The sequence below is a fragment of the Salmo salar genome, chromosome 11 (genome assembly GCF_965601325.2).
Source record: "Salmo salar chromosome 11, fSalSal1, whole genome shotgun sequence".
Lineage (NCBI taxonomy): Eukaryota > Metazoa > Chordata > Actinopteri > Salmoniformes > Salmonidae > Salmo > Salmo salar.
The window spans coordinates 106121769-106146671 of NC_138301.1; the positions used below are offsets into that span (position 1 = coordinate 106121769).

The following is a 24903-nucleotide window of genomic DNA, read 5'->3' on the forward strand; positions in this document are numbered from 1 at the left end:
TTTTCCTTTATTTTTCAAGAAATTAATTTGTTCAAAACTGTTCCACTATTGAGAACCATGAGCCTCCTAGGATTTGTATTGAAGTCAATGTACCCAGAGAAGGACAGAAACTAGCTGTCTTATGGCTAAATCATGTTGCTACCCCAGAGAGTGCTGTTGAGACCTTCGTTGTAAAACAGTGTGTTTTAATAAATTATTTGGTGACATGTGAATATATTTAGTATAGTTTTATCTAAAAGGATAACATTTTTAATGTTTCACTATTTACATTTTTTATGAAATTCACTGAGGCGGATGGTCCTCCACTTCCTCCCCTGATGAGCCTCCACTGGCACGCAGAGACATACAAATGCTATCCACGAGTTCATCTGACTCTGGGGATGTAGATAAATGGCCTCATTGCCAAAATCCCAAAATATGCCTTTAACTTTATGCAGGAGAGGTGCAACCATGTGATTTTATTTTTCATAATTGAGTGGAGATATTGATTAATTTCAGTTTGACATTTCATGTGTACCTTTTTTTTATTAAAACAGTCAACTGTGTATGTTGCTGGTTATTATTACAGTTTAATAACTGTATTATGCATTTAAAATATTATGTTAAGTTTCAAACCATACAGTATGTACAGCAGCAGTAGTAACAACCTGACATACTAGGAAAATCATACAGTAGCAGAAAAAGAGTACAAAATGTTTGTTTCATTGAATATGTCCCCATTAACAGTCACACTGGTATTCAGTGCAGTATGAATGGCCATGGCACCAAGACTAATTGGACTGTACCAGAGTACGTGCCTCTATGCAAGGTCCCTCTTAGACTTGTAAATGTGCCTATTTGTAAGTTAAGATTTGTCTGTATAATTTTCACAAAAGTCACTATAAATTAGCATTTAAAACCTGTTTTTATTTATTTTTTAAATCAGGGGGCATGCCCCTGGAACCCAGTAGCAAAATGTGTCCCCACCAATGTCAGAGTAGCTCCTACGCCCCTGATTGTGAGTGTGTTGTGAGTGACTGACCTGTTACTGGCCACCTCCTTTACAGGGCAGTGGGAGAGGAAAGTCAACTCCAGTGTAGGCTCAAGAGTGTAAACTAGTATAAGGCTCCATGCCTTACCACAGTTTATCTGATACTGTGCAGATAGACTCAACACATGCCAGCCAGACAATGTGGAGATGTGGTTAGAGGGGAAAAGCTGAAATATGCCAATGAGCCATGTCTGAGAAATGCAAGGTAATAGTAAAGTTTCCACTGAGATGTAATTGTTTCTTTTGATGTTGATGATTTAGGCCTAGGGGCCTATGTGCAATTTCTTCCCTAGTAGGCCTGATATTGTTCAGAAATATGTCTCCAAAAAGGGCATCAAACCAACCACTCACCCACTCTGAATCCAGGCCCTGTGAGAGTATCCGCTGACTGTCCGTTCTCGCCTATCAGTGTGGTATTGTTGCCCTGCTCACAGGTGTCCTGGCACTGGCCTTTCAAACACATCCTCTTGCAGATGAGAGGGGCGATGACCACTTTGAAGCGCTCCCGGGTGGATGCGCGCTCTGCGCACCAGGCTAGCCTCTGGACACCCAGCCAGATGACGAGCAGATGGGAAATGATCAGAGAAGGCATCCTGGCATCCTTCACTGCCGTGCACGAAGAGATGGGGGCATTCACGGTGGCAAAATGGAATGCTCCTAAAGACTGTTTAGCCCGGACCAAACCACCAATGGAGTCGATATTCCTTTCAATCGAACCCTGAAAACAGCCGACTAACTTCCGTAGATATTCCAAAATGTTGATTATAAAGGTGCCTCATACAACGACAAAAGTATGGAGAAAACTCCAGTGGTGTACTTCCTTCCTTTCCTTTCAAAACAGCTAATTTCAGTCACCCTGCATAAAACAATTATTCATTCAGAACTGTAAAAGGTATGCCTTTTTTTGTTGTTAAAATACAGGACGCCGTTAACAACCCAAAAGTTACCGAGATAACTTTCCCCTTTTCCTACCCGCTTTCTCGCTCTCTTTTCTCCCTGATGTTGCTTGGATGGTTGGCTTGTGCGTATCTGGGTTTGGGAAAGAAGGGGAGGAGAGAGGGAGAGGGAGCCAATCCTCTCCAGAGAGGGCTGGCAGCAGGCCAGGCATGTTGGTCATTTCTCTAACGCCCCCTATCCTCCCATCCAGCGAAAGATAACCGCGGCTGTGCGTGTCGCTCTGGAAAACACCTCCTAATCAAAAAGTGTGAACTGCCAACAGTGCGTAGCAGCTCCTCATTCAGAAGAACCTAGCTTACAGTTACAGTTGTGGGAGGAAAAGAGGTGCCTGTTGAGAAAACGGTTTCCCCCCCAAAAACATGAATAATTAGCCCTCATAATTTAGGCCTATCTCATTTCTGGACAAATGAAAAATGAATGACCAATATTGGTACATACACTATCGTTCAAAAGTTTGGGGTCACTAAGAAATGTCCTTGTTTTTGAAAGAAAAGCACATTTTTTGTCCATTAAAATAACATAAAATTGATCAGAAATACAGTGTAGACATTGTTAATGTTGTAAATGACTATTGTAGCTGAAAACCGCAAAACACCAGTCTCAACGTCAACAGTGAAGAGGCGACTCCGGGATGCTGGCCTTCTAGGCAGAGTTGCAAAGAAAAATACATATCTCAGACTGGCCAATAAAAATTAAATATTAAGGTGGGCAAAAGAACACAGACACTGGACAGAGGAACTCTGCCTAGAAGGCCAGGATCCCAGAGTCGCCTCTTCACTGTTGACGTTGAGACTGATGTTTTGGGGGGACTATTTAATGAAGCTGCCAGTTGAGGACTTGTGAGGCGTCTGTTCCTAAAACTAGACACTCTAATGTACTTGTCCTCTTGCTCAGTTGTGGCCTGGGGCCTCCCACTCCTCTTTCTATTCTGGCTAGAGCCAGTTTGCGCTGTTCTGTGAAGGGAGTAGTACACATCGTTGTATGAGATCTTCAGTTTCTTGGCAATTTCTCACATGGAATAGCCTTAATTTCTCAGAACAATAATATACTGACTAGTTTCAGAAGAAAGTTAATTGTTTCTGGCCATTTTGAGCCTGTAACAGAACACACAAATGCTGATGCTCCAGATACTCAACTAGTCTAAAGGCCAGTTTTATTGCTTCTTTAATCAGGACAACAGTTTTCAGCTGTGCTAACATAATTGCAAAAGGGTTTTCTAATGATCAATTAGCCTTTTAAAATGATAACCTTGGATTAGCTAACACAACGTGCCATTGGAACACAGGAGTGATGGTTGCTGATAATGGGCCTCTGTACGCCTATGTAGATATTCCATTTAAAAAATCAGCCATTTCCAGCTACAATAGTCATTTAGAACATTAACAATGTCTATGTATTTCTGATCAATTTTATGTTATTTTAATGGATAAAAAATTAGCTTTTCTTTAAAAAACAAGGACAGTTCTAAGTGACCCCAAACTTTGAATGGTAGTGTATGTGAGACAGCACAACGACTGGATGAGACAGTAACATTGCCAAATCTTGCTATCCGATCAAAGTATACTGGATTTTTATATAGTAGTGAAATGAAATATAAAGAAAGTATGAAGTAACAACAGAGCATTACCACATACGGAAAGGGGAGTAGGCTAAGAGACAATTCATGCTTGATCTGAAAATGTGGTCGGAGGCGCTGTATGGATGGTGTGACACAATTGCGGAGACTCCAGAGGCATGCAGAGGCCAAATTGAGCTCTGTACTGCATCGAAGTGCGCCTCTCAAATTTGGTAACAATGGAGAGGGCTCCGTATAGCTCCACATTTACATAATTGGTTGACGGTAGGTGAGGGCGAGAGGTCCTATATAAACACAAACTCACTTCCTTGACAACTTCCTTGACAACAGCTCTGCACTGCTCACAAAGCACAAGAAGTATGAATGCCCTTACTTCTCCAGAAGCCATATCACAGTAAATGCTGCACAGCCAATGCAGACCTCAGATTGACCATTCAGTGCCTTTTACAGACCACACACCATGATGATTAGTTGACCTGCACAATCAGTTAATGATGTACGGTTGGGGTCAGGAATATCATCCGGTTGGGTCATGTGATTGGCCAGGAGAAAGTGAGAGTTGGGGAGAGGGGTTGAGTCACTTCCTCTCCGAAAAGTAAGAATGTTTGCTTTCAGTCGCTAAGGAAATGACTGCATGGGCCTGGAGAGAGTTCACAGGCTGCTCTCACATTTCTCTGCCTCCGCTTCTCCCCCTCACAGCGACATGCCTTGCCAAGACACACTTGCAGAAAACATTCACATGCAAACTCACAATCGAATAAAATAAAAAAACTCACTGGAGCTCACAAAAATAGAACCCAGTGGAGCTGTAACACATAAAAACACTTACTCAAGCACCTTCACTCACACCCCAACAAAACAAATAACTGAGTCAAGAGCCCAGTCCAGCTTTTAACATTAGAACGGGAGAGAGGTACTCAGACTAAACAGATGAGAAATGGAGTTGGAAATACACACTCGGGGCACCACCACCTGCACACAGAGCTATCAAAGGTCTGATCACTGACTGCCACTCATACACATGACAGGAATGTCAGGGAGTCACAGCTATAGAAAGGGGGGGGGCTACATCACTGTCTAATTTCTATAGTCACAGAGGGGACAAAAGAATTCCAGTTACTTCTGTTGCGAAACAGACACGATACACACTGGGGCAATTGTGTGAAATTGCCCCCTTTGTAAACTCTATAGTTATTACTTACAAACCAAGTAGTAAGGCTACTGTGACTCATTACAACACATATTCATCTTCCATATCAAGACAATCGTCACGTGGGATAACTGTGAAAGCCAGAACCCCACCAGACTGGGTCAGTGGTACCAGTGGGACAGACGGTGAGACCACAGGGCCAGGGAAGGGTGGAGGCTGTGGGCCTAGACATCACAGAGATCAGCCCTCACATTTCAGTGGGACTGGGCAAACAAGGAGAGACTGCTGTGCGCAAGTTTGACAAGGGATGGAAGTGTTTGGCTGTGGTTGGCAGGGTTGTTCTATTTATCTAACCTTCGTATGCTACTGGTTTTCCATGAGCCTGATTGTTAAATATGGTGCTTCTCCAGTCATATCCTGTGACTTAGTCTACTAGCATGTCATCAACATTTATGACGAGGGCCCTGTGGAAAGAATTGGGAATGGGTGTCTGTTTTTCTGTGTGCATTTACACAAGGCTGTCATTATAATCAATCCAGGGTGGCTGTGTGTGTCATTGTTTGTGAGTGGTCTTTGGGTGAGGGTGTCCGCAGGGCCATATCCGTCACGGAAGGAAGCAGGGTCACTACTCTGGTTGCATGGCTGGAAAATTAGTGTGAATCAAAAGCACCACAACACCAGTCGGACCACATCAGAGAGACCACAGAGGACACTGTTTTCAACTCCGCCTCTGTTAACCAAGAACATCTTACATTTAATATGCCTGCACTCCACTGTTGACTTGAAATTGTACTGCCACTAAGCCTCATAAACCTTGTGAAAAATAGTGCAAGCTCAAGCCCTCATAGCAAGATCAAGAAATATAGCGCTATTGATTACATAAAGTGCAGTTGACAGTGCATGTCAGAGCAAAAACCTAGCCCTGATGTCGAAGGAATTGTCCGTAGAGCTCCGAGACAGAACTGTGTCGAGGCACAGATCTGGGGAACGGTACCTAAACATTTCTGCAGCATTGAAGGTCCCGAAGAACACAGTGGCCTCCATCATTCTCAAATATAAGAAGTTTGGAAGCACCAAGACTCTTCCTAGAGCTGTTTGCCCGGGCAAAAGTGAGCAATCAGGGAAGAAGGGCTTCGGTCAGGGAGGTCACCAAAAACCCGATGGTCATGCTGACAGAGCTCCAGAGTTCCTCTGTGGAGAGGAGAGAACCTTCCAGAAGGACAACCATCTCTGTAGCACTCCACCAATCAGTCCTTTACGGTAGAGTGGCCAGACAGAAGCTACTCCTCAGTAAAAGGCGCATGATAGCCCGCTTGGAGTTTGCCAAAAGGCACCTGAAGGACTCTCAGACCATGAGAAACAAGATTCTCTGGTCTAAGGAAACTAAGATTGCACTCTTTGGCCTGAATGCCAAGCATCACGTCTGGAAGAAACCTGGCACCATCACTACGGTGATGCATGGTGGTGGCAGCATCATGCTGTGGGGATGTTTTTCAGGGGCAGGGAGATTAGTCAGGAGAGGGAAAGATGAACGGAGCAAAATCCAGCGAGATCCTTGATGAAAACCTGCTCCAGAGCACTCAAGACTTCAGACTGCGGTGAAGGTTCACCTTCCAACAGGACAACGTCCCTAAGCACACAGCCAAGACAACACAGGTGCTGCTTCGGGACAAGGCTCTGAATATCCTTGAGTGGCCCAGCCAGAGCCTGGACTTTAACCCGATCGAACATCTCTGGAAAGACCTTGAAAATACCTCATTATGGGGTATTGTGTGTAGATTGATGAGAAAAAAACTAACATTTTAAACCATTTTAGAATAAGACTAACATAACAAAATATAGACGAAGTCAAGGGGACTGAATACACTGTACAATAAATAATAAGCATAACTAAGAGAACACAATATGAACAAAGGCCCTTTAATAAGTATAGTATAACATTAAGACAAAGTAACAATGCATCATGGGTCAAAAATACATTTTAAACACAGGAGGAGGACAGGTCATAGCAAAATCCTGTTCTTTAAAATTTGACATTTTGTTAAAAATTGATGTGCAAAAATAACCACTGAATGCAGTACATGACCCTGTTGCCTTGGGTCCAGAGAACCACTAAGGATGATGGATGTAACTCCAGCTGTGCATTTTAAAGTATAGTAGCAGTCAAAAGTTTGGACACAGCTACTCATTCAAGGGTTTTTCTTTACTTTTACTAATTTTCTACATTGTAGAGTAATAGTGAAGATATCAAAACTATGAAATAACACATATGGAATCACAAAGTACCCAAAAAAGTGTTAAACAAAACAAAATCTAATTTATATTCTTCAAAGTAGCCACCCTTTGCCTTGATGACAACTTTGCATTCTTCGCATTCTCTCAGCCAGCTTACCCTGGAATGCTTTTCCAACAGTCTTGAAAGACTTCCCACATACGCTGAGCACTTGTTGGCTGCTTTCCTTCACGCTGCAGTCCAACTCATGCCAAACCATCTCAATTGAGTTGAGGTCGGATGATTGTGGAGGCCAGGTCATCTGATGCAGCACTCCATCACTCCCCTTTTTGGTCAAATAGCACTTACACAGCTTGGAGGTGTGATGGGTCATTGTCCTGTTGAAAAACAAATGATTATCCCATTTGGTTTGCGCTTAGTGGGACTGTGCAGAATGCTGTGGTAGACATGCTGGTTAAGTGTGCCTTGAATTCCAAATAAATCACAGACAGTGTCACCAGCAAAGCACCCCCACACCTCCTCCATGCTTCACGGTGGGAACCACACATGCGGAGATCATCCGTTCACCTACACAGCGTGTCACAAAAGACATGGCGGTTGGAACCAAAAAACTCTAATTTGGACTCATCAGACCAAAGGACAGATTTCCACCGGTCTAATGTCCATTGCTTGTGCTTCTTGGCCCAAACAAGTCTCTTCCTATTATTGGTGTCCTTTAGTAGTTGTTTCTGTGCAGCAATTCAACCATGAAGGCCTGATTCACACAGTCTCCTCTGAACAGTTGATGTTGAGATGTGTCTGTTACTTGAACTCTGAAGCATTTGGGCTGCAATTTCTGAGGCTGGTAACTAATGAACTTATCCTCTGCAGCAGAGGTAACTCTGGGTCTTCCTTTCCTGTGATGGTCCCCATGAGAGCCAGTTTTATTATAGTGCTTGATGGTTTTTGCGACTGCACTTTAAGAAACTTTCAAAGTTCTTGGAATTTTACAGATTAAGACATGAAGGTCAGTCAAAGTAATGATGGACTGTCATTTCTCTTTGCTTATTTGAGCTGTTCTTGCCATAATATGGACTTGGTCTTTCACAAAATAGGGCTATCTTTTGTATACCACCCCTACCTTGTCACAACACAACTGAGTGGCTCAAATGCATTCAGAAGGATAGCATTTCCACAAATTAACTTTTAACAAGGCACACCTGTTAATTGAAATGCATTCCAGGTCACTACCTCATGGTTGAGAATGCCAAGAGTGTGCAATGCTGTCATCAAGACAAAGGTTGGCTACTTCAAAAAATCTCAAATAAATCTAAATATATTTTAATACTTTTTTGGTTACTACATGATTCCATGTGTTATTTCATAGTTTTGATGTTTTCACTATTATTCTTCCATGTAGAAAATAGTAAAAATAAAAACTCCTGAATGAGTAGGTGAGTCCAAACTTTTGACTGCTTTTGTATATTCTCAGTATTGTCAACCTATTTAGAGGGGATTTAAATTAGTAATGGACATTTTCCATAATTGCAGATGGACCAGTTTACAAGGATAATACACTGGGACAGAGATTGACAGCTAAAAGGCTGAAACTAAATGGGCTCTGTTCCTTCAGATAGAAATGGTTTCCATTTTCTCTCTGAATGGGCCGATCAATAACAGGAAGATTTAGAACAATTGCAAGTGATTACATATTTACATTTCATGGTGGCATTAATCGTTAAAAGTACATTCAGCAATATGACGGGACTATAAATATCAACTTCTGACATAGAGAGTAGGAAGAAGCTAATCTGGGCAGCATTACCACACAGCTATCACACTGCATGAGACAGTAAGGAACTCCTGGCTGGTACAAATATATGCAGCTGTTTATCAGTATATCTGTGTGGGTGGGTTCTAACAAGCAGTGGTGTAAAGTACTTAGGTAAAAATACTTGAAAGTAAAACTTAAGTAGTTTTTTTTGGGTAGCTGTACTTCAGTATTTATATTCTGGACAACTTTTACTTCACTACATTCCTAATGAAAAAGAATGTACTTTTTTACTCCATACATTTTCCCTGACACCCAAAAGTACTCGTTACATTTTGAATGCTCAGCAGGACAGGAAAATGGACAGGAAAATGGACCAGGGAGAACATCCCTGGTCATCTCTGCCTCTGACCTGGCGGACTCACTAAACACAAATTATGTCTGAGTGTTGGAGTGTGCCCCTGGCAATCCATAAATTAATAGAACATGAAAATGGTGCCATCTGGTTTGCTTAATATAAGGAATTTGACAATTTATACTTTTACAATTGATACTTAATTACATTTACTGTTGATACTTAAGTATATTTAAAACCAAATACTTTTACTCAAGTATTTTACTGGGTGACTTTCACTTGAGTCATTGTCTGTTAAGGTATGTTTACTTTTCCCCCACCACTGCTAACAAGGCCTTGCGCTCTCACTGAAGTTATTGCACTGCTGTTCATGGTAACGTCACATCGCTGAGTCTCCGTTTATTGTCACCATGGCGGTGGCATTAATAGTAGCAAACTAACTATTGTTACAATTCTATAAAATGGTCTTTGGACATGGTTGCATATAACTCCATTCCATATCAAAATACATGACGAGCACCTTAAAGGATGAGTATCTCCAGCAGACAACGATGATACACACCAGGTAGGTTGTGGGGTTGTATGGGAGAAGGGGGACATGAGACATGGGTACATTTCATATTCTATAAACTACTTTCACATTTCTAAGATTATAATGCACTAAAGTATATGTCAGGGGGTCAGACAGGCACATGAAGTGTCTCTGAAATGAATAGGCTACCCTGGTCAAGTGACAATACTAAGGATGTAGATAGATAGCCTGTTTCTCAGGGATGGAATTTTAGACTTCCTCACACAGTACAGTAATGGAATAGGAAGACTCTTTACGGTCATGTTCCTAATGCTCTAGGCAGAAGGATGTGGCCATCCTACACACAGTCAACATCGTCCCCTTCAGCTGACCACTCATCAAACCTCATCTGAGGGGAGGGGGCAGCAGGATGGAGGCTGTTGATGTTGTCCAGGGTGTCTGGGTCTGGCTCCTCTCCCAGGCCTGCCTCCATGTTGCCAGACTCCTCACGGTGAGTGCGGACATGCTTGCGCAGCGCCGCAGGCTCCTTGAAGGTGCGGTTACAGAAGGGGCAGATGCAGGGTTTCTCTCCGGTGTGGATGCGCTGGTGGTGCTTCAGGTGCTGCAGTCGGCTCAGACGCTTGCCACAGATGGCACACACGTAGGGCTTGTCACCAGTGTGGGTGCGCTGGTGCTTTCGCAGGCCGTCTAAATGGCGGAAGATTTTAGGACATTCAGAGCAGGAGTAGGGCTTCTCGCCTGTGTGAATGCGAAGATGGGTTTTCAGGGCCCCTGACTCACGGAAGCGGCGGCCACACACCCCACACGGGTAGGGCTTCTCTCCTGTGTGGATGCGGATGTGCTTCTTCAGGCTGGAGATGAGGCGGAAGGTCTTCCCACACTCTAGACAGTGGTGGGGGCGATCTGCATCTGGGTCTCCTGGAGAGGTGGACGGTCCTGCTGTCTCTCCCGCCCTCCCTGGGGACATGCTGTCCCTTCCCACTGTTCCAGGAGACCTTAACACCGCTTTCTGTCCTGCCAGTCCACCCTGAGCCGGACCACCAGTGGCAGTACGTGGCCTCATGGGTTTTGGGTGACGAAGAGAGTAGCTGCCGGAGCGTGATGACCCCTCCTGCTCCACCACATGGATATATCCCAGATCACCCACATTCTGGGCCGTCTGCTCACTGCCGCCAGCATCCCCGGCGCTCCTCGGCCCCGGCCCTATCCTGCAAGCCTGCCCTGGACCTGAACTTGAACCAGGCCCCTGCTCTTCTTTGATCTCAAATCTGGTTCCTCCTGCTCGTGTCCCCTGCTGCTGCCTCCTCTCATCTGTTTAGTACAAAATAACATAAAGGGCTGTAAGCACACAGATATTCAAATGTTTAAATTCATTCCAAATGAATGGCATTAACTAGAACACATACAATACATGACCAAATTTATGTGGACAGCAGCTCGTCAAAAATCATGGGCATTAATATGGAGTTTGTCCCCCTTTTGCTGTGATAACAGCCTACCCTCTACTGGGAAGGCTCTCCAATAGATGTTGGAACATTGCTGTGGGGACTTGCTTCCATTCAGCCATAAGAGCACTAGTGAGGTTGGGCACTGATGTTAGACGATTAGGCCTGGCTCGCAGTCGGCGTTGCAATTCATCCTAAAGGTGTTCGATTGGGTTGAGGTCAGGGCTCTGTGCAGGCCAGTCAAGTTCTTCCACACCGATCTCGACAAACCATTTCTGTATGGACCTCCCTTTGTGCACAAGGGCATAGTTGTGATGAAACAGAAAAAGGCCTTCCCAAACTGTTGCCATAAAGTTGGAAGCACAGAATCATCTAAAATGTCATAGGGTTAAGATTTCCCTTCACCGGATCTAAGGGGCCTAACCCAAACCATTGAAACCAGCCCCAGACCATTATTCCTCCTCCACCAAACATTACAGTTGGCACTAGGCATTGGGGCAGGTATCATTCTCCTGGTATACCCCAAACCCAGATTGGTCCGTCGGACTGCCAGAATACGAAGCGTGATTCATCACTCCAGAGAACGTGTTTCCACTGCTCCAGAGTCCAATGGCGGCAAGCTTTATACCTCTCTAGCCAACGCTTGGCATTGCGCATGGTGATCTTAGGCTTGTGTGCAACTGCTCAGCCATGGAAACCCATTTCATGAAGCTCCCGACGAACAGTTCTTGTGCTGACGTTGCTTCCAGAGGCAGTTTGGAATGCGGTAGAGTGTTGCAACCGAGGCCTGATGATTTTTACGAGATATACGCTTCACCGGTCCCATTCTGTGAGCTTGTGTGGCCTACCACTTCGCGGTTGAGCCGTTGTTGCTCCTAGACGTTTCCACTTCACAATAACAGCACTTACAGTTGACCGGGGCAGCTCTAGCAGGGCAGACATTTGACTAACTGTCTTGATGGAAAGATGGCATCCTATGACGGTGCCATGTTGCAAGTCACTGAGCTCTTCAGTAAGGCCATTCTACTGCCTGTTTGTATATGGAGACTGCATGGCTGTGTGCTCGATTTTATACACCTGTCAGCAACGGGTGTGGCTGAAATAGCCCGAATCGACTGATTTGAATGGGTGTCCACATGCTTTTTTTGTATATATAGTGTAGGTAGTGGTATTCTAAATTGTTATATCTACATATATACATAGGATTGCCTTAAGACAAATAGGAATAATTTACCTGGCCGGCTGTGGTCTGAGCAGATGTTAGGTGTGTTGGCAGCATAAGAATCCATAGAATGGTTGGTCACAGAGCCGTCTGGTTGGATAGAGAGCTGACACATTTTATAGTCATCCCTGGAGTCGTACCCATGCATTGACTCACTGAGAGAGCCACTCATCTCTAGGTCGACCCCGGAAACACACCGTCCGTCCGCGCCATTGACATTACGGTGGCTCTGGCGGTCCCTGTCCATACTTGTGTTCATAGAGCCAATAGATGTGAGAGAGGGGGCGAAAACTGACTGACCCATGGTCTGTGCACCGGGGAAAGGAATTTGCAACTGGTCAATTAACTTTTGGGCGCTGCTAAGGCATTCCTGCAACGTCCTCAATTCCACTTTGAGTCTTTCGTTCTCCTGCTCCTTGTTAACCAGCTCTTGTTGGGTCTCGTTGAGCACAAGTACTACCTCGCCCAAGAGGGTATCCACAGCAGCGGATAACGTGGTTCGAATGGTCGGGGCTAACCGTGTCTTGAGTGAGGATACAGTCATGTTGCCCTGGCATGCTTGGTGCGCATACTCAGCTTTCTCTACTTTACGATCACAACAAGACTCAGTCCCAGCTCGGTTTGGGGCGTTGATTATACTTTGTTTACGATTAGCACCACCGACTGTGCTATTGCTATTCAACGGAGAATCCATGCCGCTGTTACAATTACCTCGCCTGGAAGCCATAGCTAGCTAACAACAGTAGCTAACGTTACTGCGCTGGCCAGCTTGCGCCGAACTGCGAAGGCCGCCTGAGACTAGTTAATAGTTCAAACGTGAAATATAACTATTTCACTGTAAGCAAATCCAACAAGGTACCGTTCACTATGCCAATAAATAATGTAATTTCTTGACAAGTTAGCTAGCTCACTAGCTAAACCCGAAAAAAGAGATAACGTTACTGTTAGCTGCCAAGCAAGCTAACATCAGCTAGCTAGTTGACCAAAGACACAGATGGTGATGAATGAAAATGGTCTGTCAAAATTCAGCAACAGAAGTTTGTTTTTTGCTTTATATTAACAGCGTGTCTGGAGTAAACTTGCACTGTAATCTAATTGAGAGCTATGCTAGTCGCAATGCCAACAGCCGTTCGACGTCCATCTTCTACTTCTAGGTAGGGGCGTTTCACCGTCGCACATAAATGACGTATACTCTGGTACATGAAACGAAAGCGTTCCTCTGGTGTTGCTGACGGATGCCAGATCTTACAACACCTGGAAAGGCATTTTCAGTATCAGCTAACCACATCATATGCTATAGCAATCAATTCAATGCAAGGGGCTTTATTGGCACGGGAAACATATGTTTACGTTCTCCTGCTCCTCCAATAAAAAGTGAACAGAAACTATTACTAACACAAGTTCCAAAAGAATAACGACATTTCAAATGTCATATTATGTCTATACAGTGTTGTAACGATGAGCAAATAGTTAAAGCAATCCATTTCAATTTAAGGGTCTTTATTGGATGGGAAATATATGCTTACATTGCCAAAGCAAGTGAAATAGATAATAAACAAAAGTGAATATCTAACTTGATGATAGGTAGCACGCAAAAATTGCTTGATGCATGCAATGTCTGAGCATGGGAACGCGATCAATGGTTGGCTACAAGTTATTTTCACAAAGTTCTAAACCCAGAGGCGCAACATTGCGAGGCTTCCGGGAACCCTTGCGAAACAGATCAAACAGACCAGGCCTGGGGTTTGAGAAGTCAACGAGAGAAGTAAAACATTCTTCTTTTGTTGTTAATTTTCTTGAAATCTAAAGGCACAACCTAGATTTGAGCCAATGTCTAAAGTAGTTGAATATGTTATTACTCCAACCTCATGAAAGTGACAAACTGACACGTTTTCAATTTAGTCAAAAACAACTTTATATCGAAACAGTACCTTTGATTTGACGGCCTGCACATGCGCAGTTTGGTGCGAGACGACTGTTAGATTGAGCCTAGCTAGGCAACTCGCCATCGTCTAGAAGTGTGATCGGGATTTCGATTGGCTAAAGTTGCTTCTCCAATCTTCAGAGTTCGCGGTTGAACACTGTATGCTGGAAACACTCAGTTTTTTATGTTTGACTAAAACATAAGGAATATTCAATAAATATGTATACCGAACTTGTTTTTGCGTGGATTCCGCGACGTGGTTAGGTTATCAGCCAACCTACCAGGGTAGTTACAAACAGCACATGAATAAAATCAAAAACATGTATTGATCACATCTTTACTAATGCTGCAGAAATTAGCTTAAAAGCAGTATCCAGATCCATCGGATGTAGTGATCACAATATAGTAGCCATATCTAGGAAAACCAAAGTTCCAAAGGCTGGGCCTAATATAGTGTATAAGAGGTCATACAATACGTTTTGTAGTGATTTCTATGTTGTTGATGTAAAGAATATTTGTTGGTTCGTGATGTGTAATGAGGAGCAAACAGAGGCTGTAGGTGTAGGTTCCGTCCCTCTCTTCGCCTCAACCCGGGCTCGAACCAGGAACCCTTGCACACATCAACAACTGACACCCACCGAAGCATCGTTACCCATCGCGCCACAAAAGCCGCGGCCCTTGCAACGCAAGGGGAAACCCTACTTCAAGTCTCAGAGCGAGTGACGTCACTGATTGAAATGCTATTAGCGCGCACCACCGCTAACTAATTAGCCATTTCACATCGGTTACAGCTGCACTTGACACATTTATGAAATTGCTTATTCCAGTTAAGAATAAGCATGCACCCATTAAGAAAATGACTGTAAAAACGTAAATCCCCATGGATTGATGAGGAATTGAACAATTGTATGATTGAGAGGGATGAGGCAAAAGGAATGGCAAATAAGTCTTGCTGCACAACCAGGGGCGAAAATCTGATATCAACTTTGGAGGGGACAATTACATGAAATTTTCTCAAGAGCAATTCCTGAGGGGGACACCAGAAGTAGTGCTGTAACACATAGCCTACATTGTAATATGGTAAATGTATATTGAGGAACCAAAGAAATAAGGTGTTTGCCGTACTCCTAACTACCGGTACCCAAAACTACACAACTAATCACAACAGCAATACCATTGCCTTTAACAAATCTTAGTTCAGTCACCAGTTTAAGTTGAGAGTGGGGGTATCCATGGCATCTTCCAATTATGTTCCTATTTTACAAGTCAAAAAAATTGAGAACCTTTCATAATGTTGCCAAACAAAGACTCAACAAAGACTCCCTGCATATCTGTCCCCAACTCTGCTGTCTGTGTGCCATCTGTTGCCTGCTCTGCCTAATGACATCATTGTGAAACATTTCCATTAGAATTTCATTTCTTTCTTATGAACATTTTATCAACTAGTCTTTGAGATATTAGGCTACTAGGGTTCTTACTATGCGTTTTGGTGTATTGAAAAATACTCTGATGTCCGTCTTTTATTTTTCTGCCATTTTTCTACCTGGCTGGCTGGCTACACACACAGTGTGTAGGTTATTTACAGTAAGAGATGGGCTTCTATCATCTTCAATCATTCTATTTGGGCTTCGATCTAAAAGGTAGCTAGCAAATGTGAAACGGATTAAAATGACAAGAGTTGACAGCTGTATGAGTTCCCCATTTACACAACATATGCTGCAACCTTTTGTAATTTTAATAGTTTGTTTCATATTGGCTGGCTTCCAACAATAGCTGAATTTGCAAAGCTAGCGAGCACCAATTCAGTTTCAGTGGTGTTTGCTATAATCTTTGCTACCCAGGTTAAATAAAGGTGAAATAAAATAAATAAATGTTCACTTGCGACAATTTAGCTTTTGCAACGAGACCATTAAATATATTTAAGACAATGGAAGAAAAGAGTGTAGGTCTGTTCGGTTTGGATTTCAGTTTATCGCTAACCTTATCACAGGGACTTTCAAGCACTAACTTACATCATCTGCATGCTGATTCCATCTTTGACGACGCCACATAAATGGAATAGGTACTAGCTAGCTTAATAGTTAATATTTGCGCGCTAGCTCTGCATATTCAGCTAGTGTGTGTGCGCGATTGACTGGATTAACCTCACGTCAGTTACGTGCATTGAGTGCCTTTCAGACAGTAGATACGACCTCTCTGTTACCTAGCAAGCTAAGGAACTGGCAGTGGATCAAACCATTGTGAGGCAAAGGGTGGGGGGGTTGCAATCTTTTGAAACTTAAAAACGCGCTATTAAGTGTCTATAATCAGCACAATTGCTTTCATTGCGTATTATTAATATTATTTAAATTACATAGTTATGTTTCAGTGATATATTGGGGGGGACAAATCATATTTTTCCCAGGATGGGGAGGTCGTGTCCCCCCCGTCCCCCCCGGGATTTCCGCCCCTGTGCACAACCAATTGCCAAACGTGTTGCAAATTGACAAATAATGTGACTAAACTGAATAAAAAGAAGAAGAAACTACACTATAAAACAAAGATAAAGAATAACAGTAAAAAGCTTTGGAGCACCATAAATTAAATGTTGGGAATAAAGGAAAACTCAGCTCCATCAATCATTGAATCAGATGGCTCATTCTTCACAAAACCAACTGATATTGCCAACTACTTTAAGGATTTTTTTTATTGGCAAGATTAGCAAATTTAGGCATTAGCAAACGCTGACAATACACATCCAAGTATAGCTGACCAAATTATGAAAGACAAGCATTGTAATTTTGAATTCCGTAAAGTGAGTGTGGAAGGGGTGAAACAATTATTGTTGTCTATCAAAAATGACAAGCCACCAGGGTTAGACAACTTGGATGGAGAATTACTGAGGATAATAGTGGACGATATTGCCAGTCCTATTTGCCATATTTTCAATTTAAGCCTACTAGAAAGTGTGTGCCCCCAGGCTCGGAGGGAAGTAAAAGTCATTCCGCTACCTAAGAATAGTAAAGCCCACTTTACTGGCTCAAATAGCTGACCAATCAGCCTGTTACCAACCCATAGTAAACTTTTGGAAAAAATTGTATTTGACCAGATACAATGCTATTTTAAAGTAAACAAAATGACAACAGACTTTCAGCACGCTTATAGAGAAGGACATTCAACAAAAACAGCACTGATGAATGGCTGAGAGAAATTGATGAAAAAAGATTGCGGGGGTTGTTTTGTTAGACTTCAGTGCGGCTTTTGACGTTATCGATCATAGTCTGTTGCTGGAAAAACGTATGTGTTATGGCTTTACACCCCCCTGCTATATTGTGGATAAAGAGTTACCTGTCAAACAGAACAGTGTTCTTTAATGGATGCCTCTCCAACGTAATCCAGGTAGAATCAGGAATTCCCCAGGGCAGCTGTCTAGGCCTCTTACTATTTTCAATCTTTACTAACGACTTGCCACTGGCTTTGAGTAAAGCCAATGTGTCTATGTATGCGGATGATTCAACACTATACATGTCAGCTACTATGGCGACTGCAATGACTGCAACACTTAACAAAGAGCTGCAATAAGTTTCAGAGTGGGTGGCAAGGAGTAAGTTACTCCTAAATATTTCAAAAACTAAAAGCATTGTATTTGGGACAAATCATTCACTAAACCCTAAACCTCAACTAAATTGAGCAAGTTGGAAATTGAGCAAGTTGAGGTAACTAAACTGCTTGGAGTAACCCTGTAAACTGTCATGGTCAAAACATATTGATACAACAGTAGCTAAAATGGGAAGAAATCTGTCCATAATAAAGCGCTGCTCTACCTTCTTAACAGCACTATCAACAAGGCAGGTCCTACAGGCCCTAGTTTTGTCGCACCTGGACTACTGTTCAATCATGTGGTCAGGTACCACAAAAAGGAACTTAGGAAAATTGCAATTGGCTCAGAACAGGGCAGCACAGCTGGCCCTTGGATGTACACAGAGAGCTAATATTAATGATATGCATGTCAATCTCTCCGAGCTGTCTGTTTGAACTACTGGCGCACAGCTCGGACACCCATACCCCACAAGACATGCCACAAGAGGTCTCTTCACAGTCCCCATGTCCAGAACATACTATGGGAGGTGCACAGTACTACAGAGAGCCATGACTACATGGAACTATTCCACATGAAGCAACTAATGCAAGCAGTAAATTTTGATTTAAAAAACAGTTAAAAATACACCTTATGGAACAGCGGGGACTGTGAAGCAACACAAACACAGACACATGCATACACACACACGATAACATACCCACTATACAAACACGTACACATGGATTTTGTGTAGTAGATATGTGGTACTGGTGGAGTAGGGGCTTGAGGGCACACAGTGTGTTGTGAAATCTGTGAATGTAGTGTAATGTTTTTAAAATTGTATAAACTGCCTTAATTTTGCTGGACCCCAGGAAGAGTAGCTGCTGCCTTGGGATCCATAATAAATACAAATACTGTCTTTGTTATGTAGCATTATATTGGATCGCTCCAATATGGTATTATTCCCCTCGGCAGGATGCATTATGAGTAAGAATTTTAGATTAATCCTGTGTACTGGGTAGTGCAGCGGCTGACCCCCTAAAATAGCCCCCGCCTTACTACTCCCACCTCTCCCTTCTCTTGGCTCATTCCAGAGAGGATTTACTTGGTAAGCACTCTATGTTTGGGTGTATAAGCTCAGAAGTATACCCCCAGCTATTCAATAGCTTGGAGCATCTAGCCTCTTCATCAGGGTGCTCTGCTGTCCCCTCACTCAGTTTGGCTTGTGCCATCTCATTTTCATTACTACTATTACAGCACTGAGGGTTTGTCCTAGTTGTCTGTGTCTTGTCTGTCCACCGGAACCCTCCCGGTTAGCCTAACCCCGCAAGATCGGGAGTCTGTGTATGTTTCGTTCCGGCAGTCTTGCAGTTCTCCATGGAGAGTCAGTCACATGTCGCTAGTCGTGTCACGCTGGTATTTCACAGGGCAGTTTACATCTTGTCAAAACTCTTGTTTGTTCCACGGTGAACGAGCTATGGAGTAGCTAGCTTAACGAGAGCAGACCACTGCAGAACTAAGCACACACCTTACAACCTGCCAACACCCCCATGTATGGTAGAATAAACTATAACGTGGCGTAAGTTACAGCCGACCCACACGCTAGGATCGAGCTAACATGTGTGAGTTCGTGTGCTCTTCCCCTCCCCCCTGGATCAAGCAGTTCACACCCCGTTCACATCTCCTCTCCTTCAGATAGTGTATGGCTCCAGGTCATCTATAAGTCTTTGCTAGGTAAAGCCCCGCCTTATCTCAGTTCACTGGTCACCATAGCAACACCCACCCATAGCATGCGCTCCAGCTGGTATATTTCACTGGTCATCCCCAAAGCCAACACTTCCTTTGGCCACCTTTCCTTCCAGTTCTCTGCTGCCAATGACTGGAACGAATTGCAAAAATCACTGAAGCTGGATCCCTATATCTCCCTCTCTAACTTTAAGCATCAGCTCTTAGAGCAACATTCCGATCACTGTACCTGTACACAGCCAATCTGTAAATAGCACACCCAACTACCTCATCCCCATATTGTTATTTATCCTCTTGCTCTTTTGCACCCCAGTATCTCTACTTGCACATCATCATCTGCACATCTATCACTCCAGTGTTAATGCTACATTTGTAATTATTTCACCTCTATGGCCTATTTATTGTATAACCTCCCTATTCTTCTACATTTGCACACTGTGCATTGATTTTTCTATTGTGTTATTGACTGTATGTTTGTTTATGTATAACTCTGTGTTGTTGTTTTTGGTGCACTGCTTTGCTTTATCTTGGCCAGGTCGCAGTTGTAAATGAGAACTTGTTCTCAACTGGCCTACCTGGTTAAATAAAGGTGAAATAAAAAATAAATAAATAAGTATAAGACTAAGGCTGGTACTGTAGATCTGTAGTATTTTCCCTATTCCAGTATTGCACACTGTATACTATAGACACATAGTAATATCACACTGTTGTCTTTACTTTCACAGAGGAATTACATAGCTATTATGGTGTTTCATTGTGAGAAATTCAGGGTACCCCTGCCCACGGGGGATGCAATTGGAAACCCAAATTGGTCTACATGGACAAGTTCTGGCCTGGTTTAGATCTTATCTGTCGGAAAGATATCAGTTTGTCTCTGTGAATGGTTTGTCCTCTGACAAATCAACTGTAAATTTCGGTGTTCCTCAAGGTTCCGTTTTAGGACCACTATTGTTTTCACGATATATTTTACCTCTTGGGGATGTCATTCAAAAACATAATGTTAAATTTCACTGCTATGCGGACACACAGCTGTACAATTCAATGAAACATGGTGAAGCCCCAAAATTGCCCTCACTAGAAGCCTGTGTTTCAGACATAAGGAAGTGGATGGCTGCAAACATTCTACTTTTAAACTCGGACAAAACAGAGATGCTTGTTCTAGGTCCCAAGAAACAAAGAGATCTTCTGTTGAATCTGACAGTTAATCTTGATGGTTGTACAGTCGTCTCAAATAAAACTGTGAAGGACCTCGGCGTTACTCTGGGCCCTGATCTCTCTTTTGAAGAACATATCAAGACTGTTTCAAGGACAGCTTTTTTCCATCTACGTAACATTGCAAAAATTAGAAACTTTCTGCCCAAAAATGATTCTGAAAAATGTATCCATGCTTTTTTGCTTCTAGGTTGGACTACTGCAATGCTCTACTTTCCGGCTACCCGGATAAAGCACTAAATAAACTTCAGTTAGTGCTAAATACGGCTGCTAGAATCCTGACTAGAACCAAAAAATTTGATCATATTACTCCAGTGCTAGCCTTCCTACACTGGCTTCCTATTAAGGCAAGGGCTGATTTCAAGGTTTTACTGCTAACCTACAAAGCATTACATGGGCTTGCTCCTACCTATCTTTCCGATTTGGTCCTGCCATACATACCTACACGTATGCTACGGTCACAAGACGCAGGCCTCCTAATTGTCCCTAGAATTTCTAAGCAAACAGCTGGAGGCATGGCTTTCTCCTATAGAGCTCAATTTTTATAGAATGGTCTGCCTACCCATGTGAGAGACGCAGACTCGGTCTCAACCTTTAAGTCTTTACTGAAGACTCATCTCTTCAGTAGGTCTTATGATTGAGTGTAGTCTGGCCCAGGAGTGTGAAGGTGAATGGAAAGGCCATGGAGCAACGAACCGCCCTTGCTGTCTCTGCCTGGTCGGTTCCCCTCTATCCACTGGGATTCTCTGCCTCTAACCCTATTACAGGGGCTGAGTCACTGGCTTACTGGTGCTCTTCCATGCCGTCCCTAGGAGGGGTGCGTCACTTGAGTGGGTTGAGTCACTGATGTGGTCTTCCTATCTAGGTTGGCGCCCCCCTTGGGTTGTGCCGTGGTGGAGATCTTTGTGGGCTATACTCGGCCTTGTCTCAGGATGGTAAGTTGGTGGTTGAAGATATCCCTCTAGTGGTGTGGGGGCACTTTGAGATATCAGCTGATGTAAGAAGGGCTATATAAATACATTTGATTTGATTTTGATTTGCCTGCCTGCATGACCTGTCCTAGAGGGCACTTCTGTTGCGACAACCATACTAGGCTGTGGACTCTCCTAAGGAATGCAGAGTCCTTGGGACTAGACCACTATCCGGTGATTGATGACATGGTGGCTGCCATGATCCTCCTTGACAAGGAGATCATTGGCAAGGTGCCTCGATTCAAGCCAGGACCTGAAAGAGTAAGCGACGAATGGATGCAAAGCACTTTCGGGACCCTTACCATCATGGCACACCTCGTAAATGCGGGCAACAATACTGCAATCCTACCATGCCTTGCTGATCCCTCGCCTCCCAGGGGGTGGTGTCGAGCTTCTTAAGGAGGCCACAGAGGTGTCAAGGCTGCTCAATATGCTCCAGATGGACATTACACATGTCAAAGGCAAGGCCATCTTTGGCTGGCAGTCTAAACGTCCATTGCCAGTTCAGAAAATGTTCCTGGAGCTCGCCTTCATGCTAGGTTCCACCTTTGGGCCAGGGTTCGACAACATCATACAGCAGACTACAAAACTGAGCAAAGACAGAGACACTGCAGGAGTTTTTGGCAACTGCGCGCCCTACCACAAGCTCCAGTTCCAATTCAGGCCGCCGCCCTACAGGGGCATCTGAGTCACCTCGGTGGCAGATGGGGTGAGGAAGGAGGCGCTCCGGCTGGAGATCCTGAGCAAGGATGCAATCAGAAATTTAGAGCCGCTAGAATGGCTAAGTGGGTTCTACTCCACATATTTCATAGTTTTGGTCGATCCTGGACCTGTGCAGCCTCAAGAAATGTTTAAAGGAGCTCAAGTTCAAGATGCTCTTGCCAGCGCGAGTGTTGCGGGCAATCTCAAGCGGCCAATGGTTCACCACGCTCGACCTGAAGGATGCGTATATCCACGTTCCAGTTCATCGAGATCACTGGAAGTACCTCCGGTTCGCCTTCGAAGGAGTGGCTTATGAATTCAAAGTCCTCTCGTTCGGCCTCTCACTGGCGCCGCGTACATTCACAAAGTGCATGGACACAGTCCTAGCGCCCATCATGTCCCAGGGCATTCATGTGCTGAACTACCTGGACGACTGTCTGGTGTGTGTGCTCAATCAAGAGAGCAAGCCACAGCAGACACAAGGATAATCTTGAAGCACATTCAAGATCTGGGCCTCACCCTAAACAGGGAGAAGAGCAACCTGACTCCCTCACAGACGGTGGTCCTGGGGATGTTGATTGACTCAACTCTTATGAGAGCATGTCTCCCTTAGGTAAGGTTTGGGAAGATATAAGCCTACGTAGACCGTTTTCGGCTTGGACGAGCCGTGTCCGTATTACAGTGTCAGAAGTTCCTCAGCCTACTCACGTTGGCTTCTCTGTTGATTTGCTGGGCCTTCTTCACCTCAGGCCACTCCAGCGATGGTTCATCTCTCACCATGTGGCACCATAGATGACACAGACATCGTCAGCTATTGGTGACGAATACATGTTTTAGGACTGTCAAAATGGTGCTCTCACTCCTTCCTGTTGGTGGGAGTGACACTGAACAGAGTCCACCGCAGGGAGCTAGTGTGCAACGATGCCTCGCTAGCGGGTTAGGGGACATTGTTCAGAGGAATGGCAGAGAGCGGACGCTGGAGCCCCGCATGGAGTGGCGAGCACATCAATGTGCTGGAGCTCAGGGCGGTTCACCTGGCACTCCAACAGTTCCTGCCCTACTTGGAGGGGAAGCATGTCCTGGTCAGATCAGACAACCAATCACCGGGGGGACTGAGCTCACGGCACCTCCACGAACTGGCTCGGGAGCTCTTGCTGTGGGCACAGACCTGCTTAGCTCCACTGCGGGCAGCACACATCCCCGGGGTCCTGAACCGGGCAGCGGAAATGCTTTAGAGAAATGGCCCGCCGCAAGTGGACTGGAGTCTACACCCCCAGGTGGTGCTACAGCTGTGGGAAAGGTTTTGGAGAGTGCAGGTGGATCTGTTTGCATCTCAGGCTCAGCAAGAGAAGATTTTGAAAATGGAAAAGCTTAATGGGAAGAAGATTAAAAGCCATGTCCGTGCTGCTTATGAGAGGAGTCATCACTGGGGTCCCAATATCTATGTCCACAGATAATATTAAAGAAAATGTGAAGGGAGGCAGAGCGATTGAGGCCAAAAGGTTGATCAGTAGGAAAGAGTGTCAAAGAAGTGCAAGTTTATTGGTGATGCTGAGAAAAGTACAGATAGGATTCCTTAGTTTTAATGTTAGAGAATGTGTCCCATATGCACTGCAGTGTTTTAAATGCCAAAGAATGGGACATGTAGCTGCTCAGTGTAAAGGAAAGAAAAGATGTGCCAAGTGTGGAGGGGCACATGATTATGGTGAATGTGGAAACGATGTCAAGGTTAACGGCCGTAATTGTGGCATTTGGTGGATGCCAGGTACAGAGAGAGGCTAGAGAGGCTCAGAGATATAGGATCAGTCATGATGTATCATATGTAGAGGCTGTAAAACAGATTGGTAGAAATACATTGTGGACTGATGGAGCTGACATGGATGTACCTGTAGTAAGGACCTACTGTCAGGGTTGGTGCTTCTGGCATGGTTTCAAGGCCTTTTCAGAAATGTTGTGCTCATGAATGTGCAGTGTCAAATGCCACTTTGATAATGAATAAAGTTGACTTCATAGCTTTTATTGATAAGGTTATCAATACGACTCGGGTTGTGGAAAGCAGAAATGCCAGGTTGAAGGTTATTGTGGAGATGGCAAAAGAGATATTAGGGGTAACAGATGTTACTCTTGAAATGGTTGTTGAAATGCTGAACAATCCTAAGGGTGGAGTGTTTCAGCATGATATAGATAAAGTTCAATGGGGTTGGGGAGGAGTTTTGGGGGAGGATGTAGTAGAAGTTTTGAATTGTATTTTTATGGTAGTACAGAATTGGGCAGATCGTGATTGATCATACATTCCAGCTCAGTAGGTGGCAGCATGCACTTAAACGATTGTTTGCGGACCGCCATGATATCATAGAAGTAGAAGCGGCAGCAGCCTGAGGGCAGGGTCCCGGTGTTGCCAACTTAGCCGCTATATTTAGCGAGTATTCAGGCCCCTCTAGCGACACATTTTAAAAAAAACGACTAGCAACAAATCTAGCGACTTTTTCTGGTGTTATTGGAGACTCTGACTTGACAGCACGTATTGTTCTTAATCTTC

General features: G+C 44.0%; 2 protein-coding genes across 7 annotated transcripts in view; both read right to left on the minus strand.

Annotated features, from left to right (window-relative positions):
* Nucleotides 1–2070, minus strand: part of LOC106563447 (latent-transforming growth factor beta-binding protein 3) — a 46887-nt gene extending 44817 nt beyond the window's left edge. For all 4 annotated transcript variants that reach the window (XM_014129032.3, XM_014129033.3, XM_014129031.3 and 1 more), the window contains exon 1: nt 1382–2070. In XM_014129032.3, coding sequence (XP_013984507.2) covers nt 1382–1622 — 241 coding nt within the window. In that variant the 5' untranslated portion in view covers nt 1623–2070. The remainder of the gene's footprint in view (nt 1–1381) is intronic.
* A 4547-nt stretch (nt 2071–6617) lies between these two features.
* Nucleotides 6618–24903, minus strand: part of LOC106563445 (uncharacterized) — a 34982-nt gene continuing 16696 nt past the window's right edge. For 2 of the 3 annotated variants that reach the window (XM_045690058.2, XM_045690059.2), the window contains one exon: nt 6618–10894. In XM_045690058.2, the coding sequence (XP_045546014.2) occupies nt 9921–10894 (974 nt within the window). In that variant the 3' untranslated portion in view covers nt 6618–9920. Of the gene's footprint in view, nt 10895–12262; nt 13439–24903 lie in introns of those variants that run through there. The other variant, XM_014129028.3, reaches the window with a different exon arrangement.